The 20084-nt window shown below is 38.9% G+C and overlaps 2 protein-coding genes across 6 annotated transcripts in view; both read left to right on the forward strand.

The window, feature by feature from the left end:
* LOC130604867 (aldehyde oxidase-like) overlaps positions 1–1847 on the forward strand; it is a 40368-nt gene extending 38521 nt beyond the window's left edge. For both annotated transcript variants that reach the window (XM_057419798.1, XM_057419799.1), the window contains one exon: positions 49–1847. In XM_057419798.1, coding sequence (XP_057275781.1) covers positions 49–99 — 51 coding nt within the window. In that variant the 3' untranslated portion in view covers positions 100–1847. The remainder of the gene's footprint in view (positions 1–48) is intronic.
* Positions 1848–3808: 1961 nt separating this feature from the next.
* LOC130604868 (aldehyde oxidase 2-like) overlaps positions 3809–20084 on the forward strand; it is a 43422-nt gene continuing 27146 nt past the window's right edge. The window contains exons 1-12 of one of the 4 annotated variants that reach the window (XR_008973543.1): positions 3809–4341; positions 5738–5795; positions 7284–7380; positions 8131–8239; positions 10300–10426; positions 11415–11476; positions 11948–12034; positions 14131–14211; positions 16506–16650; positions 17410–17502; positions 18746–18897; positions 19587–19680. Coding sequence is in view for 3 of the 4 variants with exons in the window: in XM_057419803.1 (XP_057275786.1) it covers positions 4288–4341; positions 5738–5795; positions 7284–7380; positions 8131–8239; positions 10300–10426; positions 11415–11476; positions 11948–12034; positions 14131–14211; positions 16506–16650; positions 17410–17502; positions 18746–18897; positions 19587–19680 (1159 nt within the window). In the remaining variant the exon portion in view is untranslated. Of the gene's footprint in view, positions 4342–5737; positions 5796–7280; positions 7381–8130; positions 8240–10299; positions 10427–11414; positions 11477–11947; positions 12035–14130; positions 14212–16505; positions 16651–17409; positions 17503–18745; positions 18898–19586; positions 19681–20084 lie in introns of those variants that run through there. The other 3 variants (XM_057419803.1, XM_057419802.1, XM_057419804.1) reach the window with 3 other exon arrangements.

Here is a 20084-nt window from a genome sequence, read left to right on the forward strand (position 1 = left end):
TCAAATAATACTAACAAGTAACTCTTCATTTCTTGCTTGTTCTCTTAGATGGCAAACAACGAATCTGCTTCCTTCAGTCCTCAGGCCATATCTGTGTGAATGACAACCCCGAGAGCACAAGACGGGAATGGAATGGAATAGAATGGAAAACTGATTTACAGTCCCAGTACACACTAATCAACACGCAGATAAATATATTTTCTCATTTCAGAATAGAATCAGCTACCAAAAATAAGCATATTCCATCTTCTATCCTTATCTTCCTTTTCCATCTAGTGTATTCATTACAATCATCTGTTTAAATTACTGCATTTAATTGCTAAAAATACATCTCCTGCATTTGAGTCATATGTATTCAACAAGAAAGATTCCCTGAACAGCTCAGTTCAAATGCTGCAGAAGAAGAAAGTTAGGATGAAGTATAAAGGTATGTTTGGTAACTTACTGTCACTTACTACACTTAACAACATAGTAGATAAATGATTTTTTAATGGCTTCAGCTTATTTCCTAATTTACATTTGAGTCTTGAAGAGAAGTGTAAGTGCAAGGATAACTGTTGAAGAATCAGAACCTTGTTTGTTGGATTCAGTCCCGTTTTGATCAGAAGTGATGCTCTGATTTGTAGTAAAGCTGCTTTAGATTCTTTTGACATAGGTATCTTTGTGTTAAAAACATGCAAGAAACAAGTTAGTATTTTCTTTTGCTATGCCAGGCAAATTGCTATGGCTGACCTACATATTCAGGAGATCAGTTTTATCCCAGAAGTTGGAAAGAGTTGTTTAGTGAGTCCACCAGAACCTTTCTTTTTCTCATGGAGAAAGCCAAAAGACTCCAAACAGCTTTTAAAATGGGAAAACTCTCCTGGAGTTCAGTGTGCTTTGAATACGAGACTGGATGAACCTGTCTCTGGAAAGGACTCTTAAGCAGAGCTTAATCCTGTGCTCAAGACTATATTGAGCCACGAAAGTACAGTTAAGAGCTTTCTCCCACATTCAGTCACTCCTGTGATAAAGACAGAAAAAAATGTAAAGGGGTTAAAAGCTGATTTGCAGAGATCAGTCCTCTGATGCTGCCTGTGGTGCAGTAGGGTTAGACCAAACTCAAGTAGCAGCAGGTGGAGAAAACACAAAAATACAAAGCATCACCGTATTAAATGGTAACAAATTCTGGTGTTACTAAATTTGAGTATGTATATATTTGTAACCAAAGAGGAGACCAAGAAATAAGATAGAATATATCAAAGTTAATATATTATGAAAGCTTGCTCTGGCCGCAGTGTTCAGATTTCAGCGTCTGAATCTTCTTGAAGTGCAAAGTTGAGATTTCAGTTCTGAATGCACACAAGCACAAATACACAAATCTCCATGGTTTTGAAGTTGGAGCTTTGATCTGGGGTACATCATAACACAGAGAAAACACGTCACTTTTTTAGTGAGTTCTACGGAAGTTACCCAAAGTAGCGCACAAAAAATTGCAGCAGGCTCTTTCAGGAAAGAGTAGAACTGAGAAAATAAGTAGTTTGTATATTCAGTGTGTGGTTTCAGTGAACCTCTGCATTAGTTATCCCTTGCTGAGCGTGGTGATTGCTTTTCTGGTTACTCATACATCAGAGTGAGTAAGGGCCATGAAAACTGCCAATTGTAATGAAAATAAATGTCTCTAATTTGTTTGACATGTCAGCCTGTAGGCTGTTTTCATTTCACTGCTCCTCGGTTTTCCACAGACTATTTCCTCTTCTTGCCTTCCATCTCTTATGAATTGATACTGTATCTGTGACACAAATCAGGGTAGTAGGTTAAACTGGTTTTGCATTGGCTATTAAAATACAAAATTCTTATTGTTTCAATTTGTTTGTCTCTCTCTGTAAGCACTATGAGTAGGTGAAATTCAGCATAGGTGTCTAGACCATTTTAGGTGTGATGGGACAGCAGAGGCATAGGAAAGCACAGGACTGGAAGATAACACATAGCAACAGGAGGCCAAGCAGGTTATAGCAAGTAATCTGAAGTGGCATTAGAAGTGTGGTTATAGCAGCTAGAGCCCTATTGGGTTTTAGTTCTTTTTCTTCACTTTGTATTACTTTGGCTTTTATATATTGAAAAAAGGGCAATAAATAAAGCTAAATGTGAATCCAGCTACCATAATTAGCTTTTCAGATTTGAAACATCTTCATTTTCACTGCATGGGCTTTATAATGACAGTTCACAACCCCACATGTCGATAACAGCCCCAAAAAGTGGTTAAATCCCAGTATATGCTGAAGCAGGGAGGCATATAGGTCTGCTGAACTGGGCGGGGGAAGAAGGTGCCTTGTCTGTTCTTCTCCTGTGTAGCTGTGCATCAACACAGGTGCTGGTTAGTTTCACGCAAATAGAATCTGGTAAAAATCATGGACCAACCCTTGCAGCCAATGACATCTCCCCACCTGAAGTGATGGGGTATTTGGACTCCAGAGATTCATCATGTTTCAGACCTGTAGTTTTGTTTTCTGTGGTGCAGATCATAAGTATGCTTGTCAATATTTCTCAGTTACTATTAACAGATTCCTCCCTGCCTTTTTATAAGTGGGACTGTTGTCTAGTTGTCTCAGTAAAATCTATGCATGTGGCAAACACGGGTTGTTGGGTTTTTGTGGGGGGCTGAAACACATTAAGTTACCTGCTGGCTTTTAGGTGTTTGAAAAACTGCATGGAAGCTAGAAATATCAGCAATTAAACATCCTCACAGATTATACTATGGCTACATGTGATATTATGAAGTACATTTTCTTAGACTCTATAGGTGTTAAAGGGAGCAGTGGCATTACATTTTTAATACTGCTTAAAATGTGCAGACTCGCACATCTGCTAATCTAGGGGGCTAGATTAGCAGAAAGGTTACGGCTCTGAAGGCATTGACAGGTTGGATGGCTGTTCACACACTGATGTGCACTGTACAGAAACACTCAAACTGGAGATGCTCAAGAAGAGCTTTTTCTACTCATTTTCTTCATGAAAGAAGTGTTTTTGTAAGTACCCACCCTCAGCATTCCCATTCTGTGTGTAAGCTTAATCACCTAGCATAAATAGTGAGTCCTGGTTTGGAGGTCTAATACTCTGAAAATTAGGTATTGGACTGCCAAAATCTAGTGCTAAGTCTCGTTCTTTCTCAGGCGTTTGAACCTACATTGTTGTACCTGCAATACATGTGGAATACTACAGCAGTGCTGCAGTCAGCAGGACCCATTAGGGCTTTTGCCTGCAGGACCTAGTGACTGACGTTGCTTCAGTGCTTGCATCAGATAGGTTTCAGTCATACATTAGGGGCTAAACCACAAAAGAAGCAGCATATCTCTGCTGAGAATCATTTTCTTTTCTTCTCATGGGAAATGGTAAAAGATTTGGGACTGACTACTTTGTCCTACAAGCCTGCACTGACTAAATGAAATACAGAGACCTTTGCTGTGAAGTGTAAGAAGGGTAAATAAGACATGTACATATACAAATGGAGGCTTTATATGTATACATATATACATATATGTAAGTCCCCTTTCAAAAAAAGAAAAAAGTAAACGCCAGCTGTAATAAAGCATTTAAAGATTAATGACCTTGTTTCCTGGATGTGCCCACAGAGAAATGGAGAACCTAGAATCTCAAATCAGTATATCTTGAGTATGGTCATATAATGGCACCACAGCAGTCTGGGTATAGAGCTGGCATAGAACAGGGACAAACACAAGGAAATTTTAAATGTGTGCGTAGTAGTAATCGATTCTGTTAAAACTTGGTCACTGCAGAAAAACTCTGTAGATAGTTCGCATGAGTAACAAGCTAAAATGAGAAGCATGCTCCACATCTTAGCATCTGACACGCCACAGAAATGGGTAACATTGCATGTTCTGGGTTCTAGCTTCACACATTCCTATGTATTCTAAATTCATCAGTTACTGGATAATATAAAAAACCCAGGCCTGGCAGTTGTAGCTCAAGCCCAGAAGTCCCTCCTCACGGTTAAGTGCTTTCTCTCTTAGGTTACAGGGTTAGAATTAGAGGTGTTCAAATTATTTCAGATCACCGGAGAAGAGTTGGGTGTGGAGTAGGAGTAGAAAGTTAGGCGTGAACGTGCATTAATTGCTGAGAAGCAGCACACATCACACTGGCTCCTCCCCATCTACTTAATTTGATGCTTAGTCTGAAAATAAATTCTGCAAGAGAAAGCAACCTCTGTTAACCTTTGGGAGCATATAGCATTTCCTTCATTTCTCTTGATACGTAAAGCTTTGTTTTTCAGGCTTTAATGCAACAGCAATGGCTTGCCCCCAGCCATTAGATGAGCTTGTCTTTTTTGTGAATGGCAGGAAGGTAAGTTTTTAATGGCTTTTTTTTTTTTTGACAGCAGTACTTTGCTGTTCCTATTCAGGAAAGATGTTATTCTGGAGCAACAGTTTATTCATAAATAATCATCTGTTGTCTTTGATCTTCCTTATAGAATCCTGCTTATCCTGCTTTCTACCACAGTTTTTACATAGTCTGAGTGGCTTTGTATTACCCATTATATCACAGAGTTTTGACTAAAACCTAATACTAATACACTCCTAAAGTTCATGTAGTTGGACTAAATGTATCTCTAGTAAAAGAATATGCTGCTTACTAATATATTTTCAATAACTCACCAAAAGAAAATAAGTAGTTCTTTTTCTTCTATTTGTTATGCCAAAAGCTCTCATTTTCTAAGACATTCTGTCACCTTTTCTTACTTTGCAGGTCAAGTAAATAAGAGTTCCTATTAACAAATGCATCACCTGTAATATAAGCTGAAATGAAGAAGTTTCCTTTGTTAAAAAACAACCAAACCTTTCTATGTATTTTTCTAGAGATATTTTTCAGTTGTCCTGTCAACTTTTTTATACTCCAGAAAGAGGGGACTGGCTTTTTTTTTTTTCTAACATGCGAATCAAGGAAAATTAATTCAGTTTTTTTCTGTCTGTTATGTTTTATCTGTCATTATATGTCAGCTGTGCTTAGAGGCATACACTGAAACCTTATTTCATTCTGCAGTTCCCAGTAAATTCCTGAACTAATTCATGTTGTCTCACACCTGGTAAATTGGCTCATGCTGCTGGTATAGCAGAGCTATTGAGAGAAGCCCTGAGGTTCAGCCTCTTTTCATTGTACAGCTATGGGTCCTAAAAAATGTTTTCAAAGTTGCTTGTATTATGTTACCTCCAAGAAGTTGAAACATGCTGATGATACAGCAACATTCTTGAGATAAGGCTAAAGCAAAGCCTGTGTAAGCCCCACTCATACATACTAAACTTCATTACCTTGAAAATAGTTATGTATTCTCACTGCTCTTTTTATACTATGATTTTCCTCTACTTTTATGCTGATGGGTCTCTGAAAATGAAGGGGTTAATATCAACTTCAAGGAGGTAAAAATACACAGAATTCTCACATGCACGGGTCTATAGCTTCAAAACGAAGGGATTTGTGATTCATGCTGACAAGAATCAACAAAGGATCTAGTCCAAAGATACTTTCCTTTCTACTCTTGTCTATCCAGTGCTTACTCAGCCTCTCTTCCCTATTACTTCTATTATTTATCTGGAGATTGTGTTCAAGTGATAGGATCCTGTTGCTGAACAAACATGCCACAATCATTGTATTTCATCATCATCATAGTTAATCCTCCTGAGATGATCTAATATAATTAGATCCCTCTGCAACCTATAATCTCTTTTTTTATTCCATAATGTAGGTAACAGAGAGGCAAGCAGACCCTGAAGAATTGCTGCTGTATTATCTAAGAAAGAAACGTATCCTTTCTTTGAATTTTGCCTTTGAATTCTGTAATTATATAAATTACTGCAACTGGGAATTAAGATGTTTTCACTTTCCTTTGGGAACCAGTGTAAACAGAACAATAAGTAGAAGTAACACAACTCACCTTGTATTTATTCTCAGCAGAGCAATCCAGTGCTGTATGTCCATTGTGTGTGCTAGTTACAGGGATATAATATTCTAAAGTTTGGGTGTAATTCTTCTAAATACTGGCCAAATCTTCTTTAAAGCTTCTCAAAGCATGAAAAATCTTTTAGTGCACTTGTGATGAAAAGAGTAACTAAAGAAATCAGTACAGAACTACTTCCATGATAAATTATTTAGGCTGCAGTCCTTCAAAGGAGTTTGCAAAAGCTTATTTTATTATCTTATTATCTTTATTTTCTATCATTTGAGACTCTTCCGGATGCTACCTGCTGTCAGGGTTCTATTGACTTCAGTGGCAATTATCTCCGCTAAGAAGCTGCCGTGCAGGTTATATTCTTAAGGAAGTGTGTTTAGCTTTGCTATTGAGAGCTTTCTATGCTTGAAGAAAACCAACACCAATCTAAGGATTAACTTGAGAAAGGCAGTAGTGGAAAATAATTTATTAGCTGCAGCTTTTTTATTAGCTTGCACTGTACATTGTCCAAGCATTCAGTGGAATTAGCATCTCTGTAACAGTCAAGCAGTGTGATAAGATTAGTTCTGTAATGATTACCAATGGGAATGCACCAGTGGATAAAATTGCACTGGGTTTAAAGAAATCTAGAAACATGGTGAAATCAGATGGAAAACCATGTAGTAGCTAATCAAAATGGATGCAAATACACACATTCAGGAAGAGTAATAGGATTATGTATCATTCTGAAAAGGAGCTAAAATGAAAGGAAATTATAAATTCCACTGGACTGCAGGTCACTCTGACATCGGAAGGAGATTGTAATTTGAGTGCGGAGCCTTTATAGAGGCACGTAATGAAAAGTCCTTCTATACAGAATTCAGGCGTGTGCACTTCGGTATTGTGCTCCATTTTAAATTACTATACCCCTTGGATGTTCAGGAAACAGCACAGGTAACATACTGAGATCTACTGGTATGGTTCTGCAAGTGCACGATAGAGCTAATTATGTTTAAGGATTAAGAAAGCATTATGAGTAAGACTAATAAGATATTGCTGTATCCCATTTACAGGGTCCTGATTTCAGTCTTTTGGGAATTTACCAGGTGTTTACTGTAGAGATTGAAAAAGTCTATGTTGGAAGTCTGCCTCATACCCATTTCTGAATCTGTCCTTACCCTTCTCATCTCTTTATGTACTCTTATTTTCATCTGTTTGTACATGTTTTCTCTTTTGGAGCTATCAGATCAAAGATCCCTCAAATTCTGCACATACACATAAAAAAAGGGAGACTCAGAAGAGTATAAGAAAAAAATAACTTTTAAATTTTGTAGATTTTTTTCTTTAACAGTCTCCTTTGCAGTCCGTCTCTCAGGTACAAAATATGGCTGTGGAATAGGAGGATGTGGTGCCTGCACTGTGATGATATCCACATATGATCCAGTTGCCAAGCAGATACAGTATCCTCACGCTGATATATGGAAATAGTAATGCAGTGTTTCAAGAAAACTGACATTCAATGGGAAATACTTGGTTTCTTTTCATTTGGATGGATTCTCTTTCTCCAGTCTTTGAAACAAAACAAAAGCTCAACACTACCCCCCCAACTTTCTGTTGAAATGTTTTAAAATTCTTCTGTTCTTTATGATTTGAGATTTCAGCAGCCCTTTTTTCATCTGTATCACCTGTCTCTTTTGTGCTTATTTGAGGATATCTCATTGTTAATAAGTCTTCACTAAATGCTTAATGTAATCATTGATAAACTCTATGGATGTCAGCAGTAGACACATTGCATTGTAATTGTACAGTTTTGCCCATAGTGAAGTTAGGAGTTCCACTTTCTCTCACTACCTCTTAAAACTTTGTACCATTAGAAATGCTATGCCTGACTTCATCACATCTGGCTCTAGACTTCGGGTTACAACAACATATATAGTACTATTTTTTTATTTTTTTAAATTTTTTTTTACTTAACCTTCCAGTTCTTTAATTAGAAAAGCTTATCACTTAATGCCTAAGCCCAGTGGTAGGAGTGCATACTGTCACAGTCCAAGTGTGGGATTTTGTATGCTTGCATATCCTTCTCCCCATGTTTTTATGCTCAATCTGAGTATTTCTGGATTAGCTGAACTGTATATCCTTTCCTTCCTCCTCCATGGACCCATATGACAGAGCTATTTAACACAATAGTTCTCCTTCACATCTCAAAGACATCATCCTGCTAACTCCTGCCTTCTCCCCATATGCTCTCTGCATGGTGCTGCTGTCACTACTGTGGAAGGGGTTGGAAGCATAAAAACCAGGATTCATCCAATTCAGGTGAGTGTTAGCTGGACTATATAGGGCTGCAAGATAATGAGATTTTCCTGTTCTGTGTCTGTAATGAAGTTGGGATCTGTGAGAAGGTGCTGAGTCCGTGCTATACAGAGTTTCTGAAGAGAGTCTAGAAACTCTGAATTTTGTCTAATCCTTTTAGACAAGCAGGTGTTTTTAGGAATTAATACAGCAGTTGCTGGTTTGTGATTGGCCCTGTATGGAGCATGGAAGGAGCTCCTTCTAATGTACTACCATGCAGGCAGCACATCAGAATTTCCACAACACAGCCTAGCCAATCATATGTAGGATGCCAGCTTTCAGGAGGGGTTGGGGAAGAATAAAGAGCATCAGTGAGTTTCATTCACTCACCAGCATGGCACCTGGCCATCTCACTGGGGACCACATGCTGCATATGCTGTAGGAATGGATGGGTGACCCCAGGTGGCAACCAGACTGACAGGTATTATATTAAATGCATTTTCTGTGTGCCAGAGATTTCCCTCGGATTAGACCAGCTGCTTACTTCCTCCACTCTGGCTTGTCCCTGAAAAGCACAGTTTGACCACATAGATTAAAGAATATTTTCTAAATTTCCTCTATTATTTTCCAAAGGTCTTGACTGTTCTGTGCTGGGGCTCTGGTTGAGGAGATTATCTGTGTTCTGTCATTTGTGGTTAAAAATATTTGAAGTATAATTGGTGTCTAAATTGAAAGTCTTGGGCTTTATTCTGTTCTCATAATCAAGGAATTAAGGTCATGAGGGTCTAAATTGGAGCAAGAATTATCCTTCCACTAGGTGATTGCTATGAGCATATTCCTTATGAATGGTCATACTGGGGTAGTCAAAATGCTGTTACTGGCCTACAGCTGGTAGATGATGTAGAATCGTAGAATGGGTTGGAAAGGACCTTAAAATAATGTAGTTCCAACCCCCCTGCCATGGGCAGGGACGCCTCACACTAGAGCATGTCGCCCAAGGCTCTGTCCAATCTGACCTTGAACACTGCCAGGGACGGAGCATTTGCCACATCTTTGGGGACCCCATTCCAGTGCCTCACCACCCTCACAGTAAAGAACTTCTTCCTTTTATCTAACCTAAGCTTCCCCTGTTTAAGTTTATACCTATTGCTCCTTGTCCTGTTGCTACAATCGCTGATGAAGATCCCCTCTCTGGCATCCTTGTAGGCCCCCTTCAGATATTGGAAGGCTGCTGCAAGGTCTCCACGCAGCCTTCAGCCTTCTGTTCTCCAGGCTGAACAGCCTCTCCTGTCAGTTCATACCGGAGGTACTTCAGCCCTCTGATCATCCTTGTGGTCCTCTTCTGGACTTGCTCTGACAGTTCCATGTCCTTCTTATGTTGAGGACACCAGAACTGCGCACAATACTCCAAGTGGGGTCTCACAAGAGCAGAGTAGAGGGGCAGGATCACTTCCTTCAACCTGCTGGTCATGCTCCTTTTAATGCCGCCCAGGATACGGTTGGCTTTCTGGGCTGCAAGCACACACTGAAGCCGGCTCATGTTGTTTCTCATTGACCAACACTCTCAAGTCCTTCTCCACAGGGTTGCTCTAGGTCACTTCTCTGCCCAACCTGTGTCTGGGATTGCCCCGACCCAGATGTAGGACCTTGTACTTTGCATGGTTGAACTTCATGAGGTTGGAATTTGCTACCTCTCAAGTGTGTCAAGGTCCCTCTGGGTGGCATCCCTTCCCTCCAGCTATCAACCAAACCACACAGCTTAGTGTCATCAGCGAGCTTGCTGAAGGTACTCTCAATCCCACTGTCCATGTTGCCAACAAAGATGTTGAACAGGATAGGTCCCAACACCAACCCCTGAGGAGCACCACTTGTTACTGGTCTCCAGCTGAACACTGAGCCGTTGACTGCAATTCTCTGCATGCAGCTATTCAGCCCAATTCTTTATCCACTGGTTGGTCTATCCATCCCATTTATGTCTCTTTCAGTTTAGAGCCAAGACATACCTGAAGATGACTATTCAGAAAGCCAGTGAAGCCATATCCTGGGTTCAGAGCCTTTGTTCTCTTTCTTTCTCTTTGTTCTAGGAAAGGCTTGCCAAGTACCATGGTTCCCAGTGTGGCTTCTGCACCCCTGGAATGGTGATGTCCATATATGCCTTACTGAGAAATCATGCCAAACCTTCCATGGAGCAGATAATTTCTGCTCTGGATGGTAGGTTTCAGACAATAAATTGTAAAGGGTATAATGAAAGGATAAATGTTTGATTGCCAAGGTCATAAGTATGATTTGAATCAAAGAGCTGTAGATGATGTTCCAAAGAGGTATTTTGTCGTAGCCCTGTTTGTTTAAAGACATCTCAAAATTGTAAAAAGGTGGTTCACACTGAAGAGTTCAAATGGGATACACAGTGGCATTCAGCACTGGCTAAGCATTTCTGAAAATTCCTGCATTTAGAGCAGCTCTTCTACACCAGCAGCCTCAATATAGAGCAAATGAGTACAGTGTTACAATGAATACAGGGAAAAAAAATGGGTTCTCTTTTGTCTGCAATTAAATACTCACCTACCAGTAAGATGAAGTCCTTAATACAGATTTCAGCAGTTACAGGGGAAATAGATTACATGATGTTATAGCCCACTGAAATATTGACTGCTCTTCACGCAAGATGTAGTACAATAGGTTAAGTGACTTCAACTCACTTTCTAGTCACAAATTTGCTAACACTTCTATAGCTCCCAAAATAATTGACCTTTCCCACCACAAGATTTTGACTTCATGAAGGAAATGTTAGAAATTCCAGTAAAGAGTTTACTACTGCTATTAATTGCATATGAAAACTATAATAGTGATGGACGGCAATAGATTTTTGTTTGGATGATAAAATCCAAAGACTGTAGTGGTAGTACTAATCATAGTACTTACTTTTGTATACTTTTCGTAATTAATTTTTTACATACATTCATAGAAATAATATTATTAAAAATAGCCTTTAAAACAATAAATTTTAATCATACATAATAATCACTATTGAAGTAATATTTCTTATTTTTACAGATATGATTTTGCCCATGTGAGAGTAGGGACATAGATTTCATCATTTCATATCTACAGGTTTGGTGCCAGACCATTCCCAATTATGCCAGTGCTCCCAAACATTGTTCTGGTTTCTTATGGTTGATTATCATGTGGTTTGTTTCAGGTAATTTATGTCGTTGTACAGGATACCGGCCAATCATAGACAGCTGCACATTTTTTGTTGGGGTAGGTCAATATTTTCAAATATGTTTCTTATTTTGGGACAGTTGGTGGTATCTGAAAAGGCTCTTCCTCCTTGAAATACCTACCTGGAATCTAGCTTAATTCGGAAATTATTTTTGGTCAAACCTTGGGAAAATCTACCTCTTTTAGTTTTTAAATGTGTTGAGCACTTACAGCTGCCACTGGCTTTAGGTCTACATGTACCCTTGCAATGCACTTATGGATGCTTCACATCAGTTCCAATGACTTAATTCAGGCACAACTGAAATAACTTTGATTTCTTTCCATTTACTTTATGGATACTTGGGTACACAAAGGGAACTAATTCTGTGAGGCCCTATGGCTTAAGAGTTCTTCTGGAGCAACTTCAAGTGACTGAACAAATATGCTTTGGAACAGGAAGAATCAAAACTTTTACAAATACATCACAAATCTGCCTTGTTGTTTTTATAGAGTAGGATATGATTTCTTTAGGAGCCAGCATGTTGCCAGCTCAGAGGTACTGGACAGTGTTGCTTGGATAAGGAAGAATGTGTGTGTACATCTTCTACAGAAGGTCAAGTAAGTTAAATTAGATTTCTTTTTTTCATTATATCCAGTTTGCTTTTATAAGATTTGTAGAAAGGGACCATCTTGAAGTATGGCAGCAGCTACTTTTGCCCTAGGGCATTTAATCCAAGCTGAACTCCATGCTCTCTGCTCTTGGTGCTGCAGAAAGGTAGCACATCTGCATTGCTGTGTAGTCAGAAGGTAGACAGATTTGACCTATTTTCCACTGGGAAAAGTGACCTTTTTTTCTGAAGTCTCTCATCCATACTCCATATCTCAGTGACAGGCAGTGACATTTTCCAGTGATAGTGTGGATCTCAATATTATACATTTAAGTCTACTTTGTTTTGTGAGAAAGAAAATTGTTGATCAGAGACACCTTTCCTAAAAAGCTGGTCTTGATGCGAAGTTGAACTCCCTTAACAAACAGAACTTCTGCAGCCATCATCATGACTTATCTGTGTGTGCTTGAGACACCAACTCTGAATTTCTGAAGATGAAAAATAGGAAAAACTATTCCTGTGTAATGTCAGTACTTGTAAAGCCTTTCATAAGCATTATTGTGTGTTACTGTTTCCAAGATCTTCAGGGAAGAAGTGTCTCATTCTTCTGCATTCTACAGTAATTAATATATATTGGTATTGCTTCAAAATATACTCTGCATATGCACATTCTAAAATCACAAGTCACCTCATTTGTGTTTCTTCTGGCAAAGGTTCCACAATTATATATGTAAGGGTACACATAAGGCCTTCAGAAACATCCTCCATTCCCTGTCTTTATCTTAGAACTTGTCTTCATCCACAGGCAAGAGGAGGCCATAGTGCCCTAAAATACGACTTCGTCTTGCTTCATGATGAATTGAACTTGGATAAACTTGCTCTGATTGAAAATCTTTTAAGAATCCTCTAAAGTAAAATGTCTTGATGATTGGAGGAAAAATTCTTTGGACAGTGAAAAACCTTAGAGCCCCAAGGAGTGTAACTGGATGTGTGTATATGTTTGTGCATGTGTGTATTGTCTCTGCCCCTTTAAGAACTGAAAATTGTTGGCCAGCTGCTGCCAAGGTTGTTTGAAGCATGGATCTGGCAATGAAGCCAGTTATGAAACAGCACTTACATTGGGTGTTCTCTTATTTGGCTTTCACTGGTTTGCATTCCTTGAGGTGGCTTTCATCCAAGTTAAATAGCTGGTGCCAGATTGTTGTGAGGAGCAAGGGAGACCCAGAAACTTCAGCCATTTCATCAACAGTCAGTCAGTAGACTAGGCCATCCAGAGCCAGATTTTATAGTTACCATAGCCACGACCTCTGTGCCCAGAGATAGTGACTGTCTGGAGAAGGGATTAGAGACTTCAGACTAGGATATGTCAATCTCTTTTCCTATTCAATATACTTGAGACCTGTTGCTGTCTGAAAATAAATCAGTGAGGCAGAAAAAGCTGAACAGTGCTGGTAAAAATGGCACATCCAGATTCTCCCTTCAAGTAAGCTCCTGAGAGCCCAGAAGATGCATGGCTTCAGAAAAGGCTATGCAGAAAAAAAGACATCTGTAAACAAGTAGATAAACCTAATTTTTATAGTGTACTGTCAGCATTCAGCTCTTGCAGTGCTTATGAAAGGGTAGAGAGGCTCTCCTTAAGTCCAAGTCTTTCTGACCTGAGGGACCTGCTGCATTATTTGTTGTCATGCCAAACTCTCTCTGTCAGAAGGCTCCTTAACAGACCCAGTTTATGAAGAGAACATGACTATACCATCCAGCACTGCATTTTCCTGCAGTAGATATTTCACCCAATGTGGCTGCTATATGTTTGCTATGACCAGTTTCAGGAAATACTGCAAGATCTTTCTTGAGGCTTGATCTACTTCAAGCAAAGACTTGAGAGTTATTAGTATGATAGTCTTCTGTCTTTAGAGTAGTTTGTGAATAGGTAGAATTAAACATTAAAAATCAATATGGGCATATTGAATTTTTGAATGCAACTCAACGTGTAAAATGTCAAAACTCAATGTCACCTATGGAAAGAATCTCATCTGATGACAGACTTGCCACTTACTCTGAATGTATGCATTTTTCCCCCTCCCTCCTCTTCCCCAAACTTCTTTGCAGATTCATTCAGGTCTTTGCAGTCCAGAAGAATTCCCATACATGGATCCAACACAGGAATTTATATTTCCTCCTGAACTAATGGTAGGCTTTACTGACATTTGTTATCATGCAGGCATGACTGAGTTTCTGCAGATGTTGAAAATTTAATGTTTTTGTTAAGTTGAAAGATCTATCCTCAGATAAACAGAAAAGATCAGTTTTAGTGAAACATAATGAGACATTTTAATGTGGATAATCTATATGTTGTCATTACTACAAATAGCTGATGTTTTCAAAAAGAAATTGTTTGTCTCTCCAGAACCAAAACTGTATTTCCAGACTTCTCCCAAAAGAACTCCTTAATTAGAACCATTTTATTTTGGACCGGTTAGCCTTCTTTGTGGAATATAGTATTTTCCTTGAAAGTCCCCAAATGAGCTTCTCCATCTTTTCTGTCTTATAATTCTCTGTTGGATTCAAGTGACCACAGGACCCATTGTTTCCTTCCACCTGGTACATAGACCCTGGCAACCTGAGACTGGACTTACATGTGGGAAATGCTGAAGGAGGACAAAGGATTTGGAGAGAAAAAAAGAGGGTTTACTGAAGTAGTCGTTGGAGAGTCACAGAAGGACAGATGGAAACTTGAAAGGAGGAGGTGGAAAGTGCCCAGGATCTGCAGAGAAAGGCATGAGAAAAGAGATGTGAAAATAGTAGTGCAGGATTTACCCAGACCAGACTAAGCAGACCCCAAGCAGGCAGGTCCAGGCTGGTTTTTTTTATCCACTCATGTTTCAATAGCTTCTTACGAAATTCTTTGTTTGCGCTCCTCTTGCAAATATTTGTGGGCACTTCTTGCTGCTGTTACACAACCACCTACCTCAGAGGCACAAAAGTTCATTTGAATTCAGAGAAAGCCTGGCATGGTTCTTTGATTTATTACTGTGTTACAGAATGCTATTTGCTGCTTTATAAACATTGGTTGTAACTTACAGGTTCCTTCTTTAATGTTTGCTCTTCAAGACCAGAACATGCATAGTCACGCATAAACTCCTTTATGAAATTGTGAAGTGGAAGGCAGGTTTGTCTTTCTGCTACTTGACCTGCCTTTGAGAGACTCATGCTTTAAGAATGCAGCTATTACATTGCTGTTTTGCAACTTTTATACTTGCATTGAAGATCTTGGCTAAACTTCTGCTGGTCAGCCAGAAAGAAGGCACTGTCATCTGCTCTATGTGTTCAGACTGAGATACCAGGAGGAGTGAACTTTTCCAGGCTACACAAGGTTTTTAACATGACCTTGAGAGCTTGTTCAAGTCCCATTGGAATCTGTTTAAAGCTATCAGTAGATTTAAACAGGTTTGGCATCAGGCCCCATGTTGAGAAATTAAACCTGCTTGGTGATTATGCTTTAAGCGTCTGGAGTACTAAAATAAAGCATGTGGAATGCAGCTGTGAAGATATTCAGGCAGTAATACTTCGTAACAAATGCTTCTCTGACAGGAAGGATGCCCACACCACTAAGATTATGACTGGTTCCACAGACACATGTCACCTCTTTCGTGTTTCAGGCATGTCCTTAACCTAAAAGGCCAGTCCATAGTTGCAGCAGTTCTCTGGCTTGTCCACTGGTCTGTTCATTGCATTGCCTGCAAAGACAGGGGTTTTTCAGTGATGGCTTTTGCATTTTTTGAAATCATGATTCCACATGGCACTTGTCAAATGTGAAAAGAACATATATGGTATCCTCAGGGGAAAATAAGGGTATGTTTACTTTTGTAAGAGAGGAGATGCCTGAAAACCACTTCGATTAAACAAAAATGTAAATACCGATCAACTATCCCAAGGACATAGTAATTCTCAAAAGATTAGACCTTGCAGACAAATTGGAAGTAGGTAGTTTAATCTTAAAAAGACATTTTACATACTATAGAAATTATTTTGGGTTTAGTAACGCGGATACAAGACACTCAGCAAATAGGGATGCGTGATCTCCCTAAGAGAATGGACTTCTTACATTCTGTCACGTATGCAGTGAGATTTTGGCATCCTCATTTCCCACAAAGTTCAGTCATATTGCTTTATTGTTTATATCATATACAAAGGGAGTCTTTTGGGATCATCAGAGCAGGAGAAAGGAAAATGTAAGACTAATTGTCTCTTACCACTCATTTAGTCTGTCTCTTACCAAGTCATTTAGTTCATTCTTATCTCATTTTCTTGAGCAATAATACAGTTATGATAAAAGCTCAGAGTTGTACAGCACTACAGGAACCTCAGAAGAAAAGCCTCATGAATGTCTCACTGTCTATCATGACACAGTGTCCTACTTAGCAATATGGTGGTTTATATTTTTATTAGTCAAAATTACCAAATCTTTGTCATTTCCATCACAGAGAATGGCTCAAGAGCAGCAAAAAAGAACTTTGGTTTTCCGTGGCAAGAGAACAACATGGATTTCTCCCCCTAGCCTGAAGGAGCTTCTGGAGCTGAAAGCCAAGTATCCAAAGGCACCCCTGGTTGTGGGGAACACCAGTGTGGGTATGGAAAGATAAAAGATCTTTTGACCCAAGGATTATATTATGCAGTAGGCACATAATCTTGCATTTTATCTTCTGGGGATCCTAAAAAGGGTGTGGCATTTGTTCAATAGTACATTCCCATGGTGCAATACTTGGCAAAGTATCAAAATGGCAAACATGTCTAAAAACTTCAGGCTCTTTCACATGAACTAAAAGCTCTCTGTTGTCGTCAGATCAACCTCCAAAAGCAGCCACTGCACAGTAAAGAAGGCTACCATGGAAAGCCTAAGGTTTACAAGAACAGAGGTCATGAGATAATCTAGTTACTAGATGTATAAATTAGTTTGGGAATAGTTTTTTTAAAAGATTGCACAAGAAGAGAAAAAAGGAAGCACAAAAATTATGTAGCTCTTATGGAAAGGTGGAGTGAGTAGCTAGAAACATGGTGAAGCAGCTGTGAAATTGTGTAAATCTCTGAGGCCAGAGGTGAAACATGAATGCAGTATAGGAAAGGACCAGAAACCAGTTCAGAGGAGAAAGAAGCAAGAGTCAGGAAAGAGAATACTGGATTTAGGACTTCAGATCAGCTTTTGGCCTGAAAGAAGCAAATGAAGTGGGCCTTGTAAAAGGAGTAAAATGTGATATTCAAGATACTGCACAACAGTAGACTTTGAATCTACTTGGTAACAGTGGTTTTGAAGTTTTCAGTCTCAGTGTCAAGGAATATGGTTAATTCTTAAACAGATCTCTGATCATACTATCATACTTTGCCTTTTAGGACTCAAAAAAAATCACCATGGTACCTATTATCCAATCATTCTTCATCCTGTTAGGATTCCAGAGATGCATGTTGTGAGTAGCACAAACAATGGTAAGTCTCCAACTTATCTCTACTGATGGTACAAGCAGTGATGACTGAACTTGGAGTTTGTATTTTGACACCAGAAGCAGTTAGAACTATTGACTTTCATTCATGTTGAATATTTTGATTTTTTTTTTCACTAAGCCTTTTAACCAGCATGTCAGTTTACCTGTGATCTGGACATAATGGATGGTGACAAACCAGTTATGAAACCTTTCTGCAAGAATATATTTGTTCAAATCTCATATTTCTGTAGACAGCAAGCACAGAGGAAGGCCCTAAGTCAGCTTTCTCTGTTTTATGTTTTCACCAGTCAACTTTTTATCACAACCATTGATCTCACAAAGTTCATAGAACATAGATTAGGCTAGAGCTAGTTTTTCAACACAAAATATTCAGGCATAAATTTCCAATAAAAAAAAATCACGACATTTTCTTTGGCGCAACTGATCTGGGTTCTCAGCTAATAGAAGTTATCACAGGTGCAATGACATCACATGGGCTGTACTAATGTCCATTGGTCGAGAATCCAATCTGGTAGATGCATGAACTCCATGAGTGGAGGCACTACAGCTGTAGCAAAAGAAGGAATGTAGCACATTCCCCATGGGAAATCAAGCTGACATTTTGATACAATTTCTCTCCTTATGTTCTCCAGGCTCCATGATTCACAGCAATTGCTGAATTATAAATATTTTTTAATTATTATGCTAATATCAGTGCAACTCTGCATTTAAGTAGATCCATCAATAAAAGACTACTCTAGAACATGGCCCTTTTGTTCAGAAAAAAACCCACTATACAACACTTGAAGACTTCTCTGCAGGCTTACCTCAGTGTTTACTGAAGTCTATAGTAGTCACTTCTCTGATACTACTGGAAGTGTGATGAAGAGTTTGCAGATTAGTCTTGGAAGATTCAAACAAGTCAGTCACCCTTCATCTTAGTGAGTAAACTGCTGTTTTTTTCTTTGGGGATACACAGCACAGAAAAGGCATGTGCATTGGTTTGTGCAAATATGCAATGTATATTCTTCAGGTATGTGTTTATACTGGGAACCATCACTAAATAAGCAAGTAATATTTGCATTTCTTATTGTATGTAATATAAAACACGTTTTGGTGGTTTTTGTCTTTTTCATCCTGCTGACAAAATCCGTGCACAAAAGCAAATCTTTAAAGGCCTTATCAGTTATATATTGCATTTATATTGTGGCCCTATGATTTCACTGTTTAAGTTCATTTCATTTCAGGGCTAGTAATAGGAGCTGCCTGCTGCTTGGCCCAGCTCAGAGACATCCTGATGGAGGCAGTCACAAAACTTCCACAGGAGAAAACAAAAATCTACCAAACTCTCTTGCAACACCTGAGAACTCTAGCTGGAGAACAGATCAGGAGCATGGCAGTATGTATTCAGCACTGACAGTAAATAAACCAACACTACAGATATATATATGTGTGAATGCCACTTACATATACATGGAGAAAATCTGTGTGAGGGTGGGATCATGCCTCAAAAAGCTAAATAGTTAAAAACATCACAAAAATTGTATGAAATAACTGGGAGTCCTACTTTAGTATATCAGGTTCAAATATCCAGAGAACTGTAACCAAAGAAACTCCTACTATTCCTGCTCACTGGTTGAGCAGAGAACTGGAAGAGGTGAGCAAGGAAAAGTGGAGTTCTCTTATAAGGTACTGTAAACCAATCATACTTTAGCTTGACTATCAACACATAGCTGTTTATCCATCATATATTAAGCATCTCTGATCTTGTCCCTGATTTTCCTTTAAAATTTCCTTCTATCAATACCTTGTATTTCTTCTCCAACTAAGGGAACGGCGATCTCTTTGGGGGGCAGTGGGCAGAAAAGTAAATCTGGTCTCTCTCAACAGAGATGGTATGAGAAAGGACTTTTGAAGGAGAGAGTAAAGTAAATCACATTGAAAAGTACAAAGGTAGAAGTTCAGTTAAGATTGAACAAAACAAATACAAGTTCTTCCAACAGGCCGTTAATAAAATGGGATTATGATACAGATTGCTGTTACATGTAAAAAGGGCAAACCTAAAAATAACCTAACTTTTTGTTAAAGTCTTTAGGAGGACACATTGTAAGCAGGGGATCAACATGGGACTTGAACCCAATCTTATCAGTTGGCAAATCTGTCCTCAACTTGGCATCAGAAGGTAAGCTTTGGATGCCCTGCCAAATGTCTTTGCCAGATGAGCAGAGCACTGCAACAGAGAAATACCGATATAGGTAACAATTTTCAAATGAAACACTACTGTGCATCTCCTTGATGAATTAGTATGGTACATGTTGCTGAATAGACAACATTATCTTGGTATTTGCCTGTCATTTTAACTGGCAAAAAGTGTCTGCCAGCAGGAAACAGTCTTTCTGTTTCACAAGACAAAAAGGAAACATCTAGCAATCTCATGAAAGGGAGGTGAGCAGGCCTGACAGGTAGAAAAGTCCCCTTTCTGCACTGCCTCTGGCTATATTGCTCCATTTATCAGACAGGTTAGCTTTATCTTGTATCTCCACTACTGTTTGCTTTTATTGCTTATGTTTCTCTCATTTTAAGGAA

This window comes from Pezoporus wallicus, unplaced genomic scaffold (genome assembly GCF_028554395.1).
Source record: "Pezoporus wallicus isolate ANWC-B61680 ecotype Strahan unplaced genomic scaffold, APGP_CSIRO_Pwel_v1 contig_4710, whole genome shotgun sequence".
NCBI lineage: Eukaryota > Metazoa > Chordata > Aves > Psittaciformes > Psittacidae > Pezoporus > Pezoporus wallicus.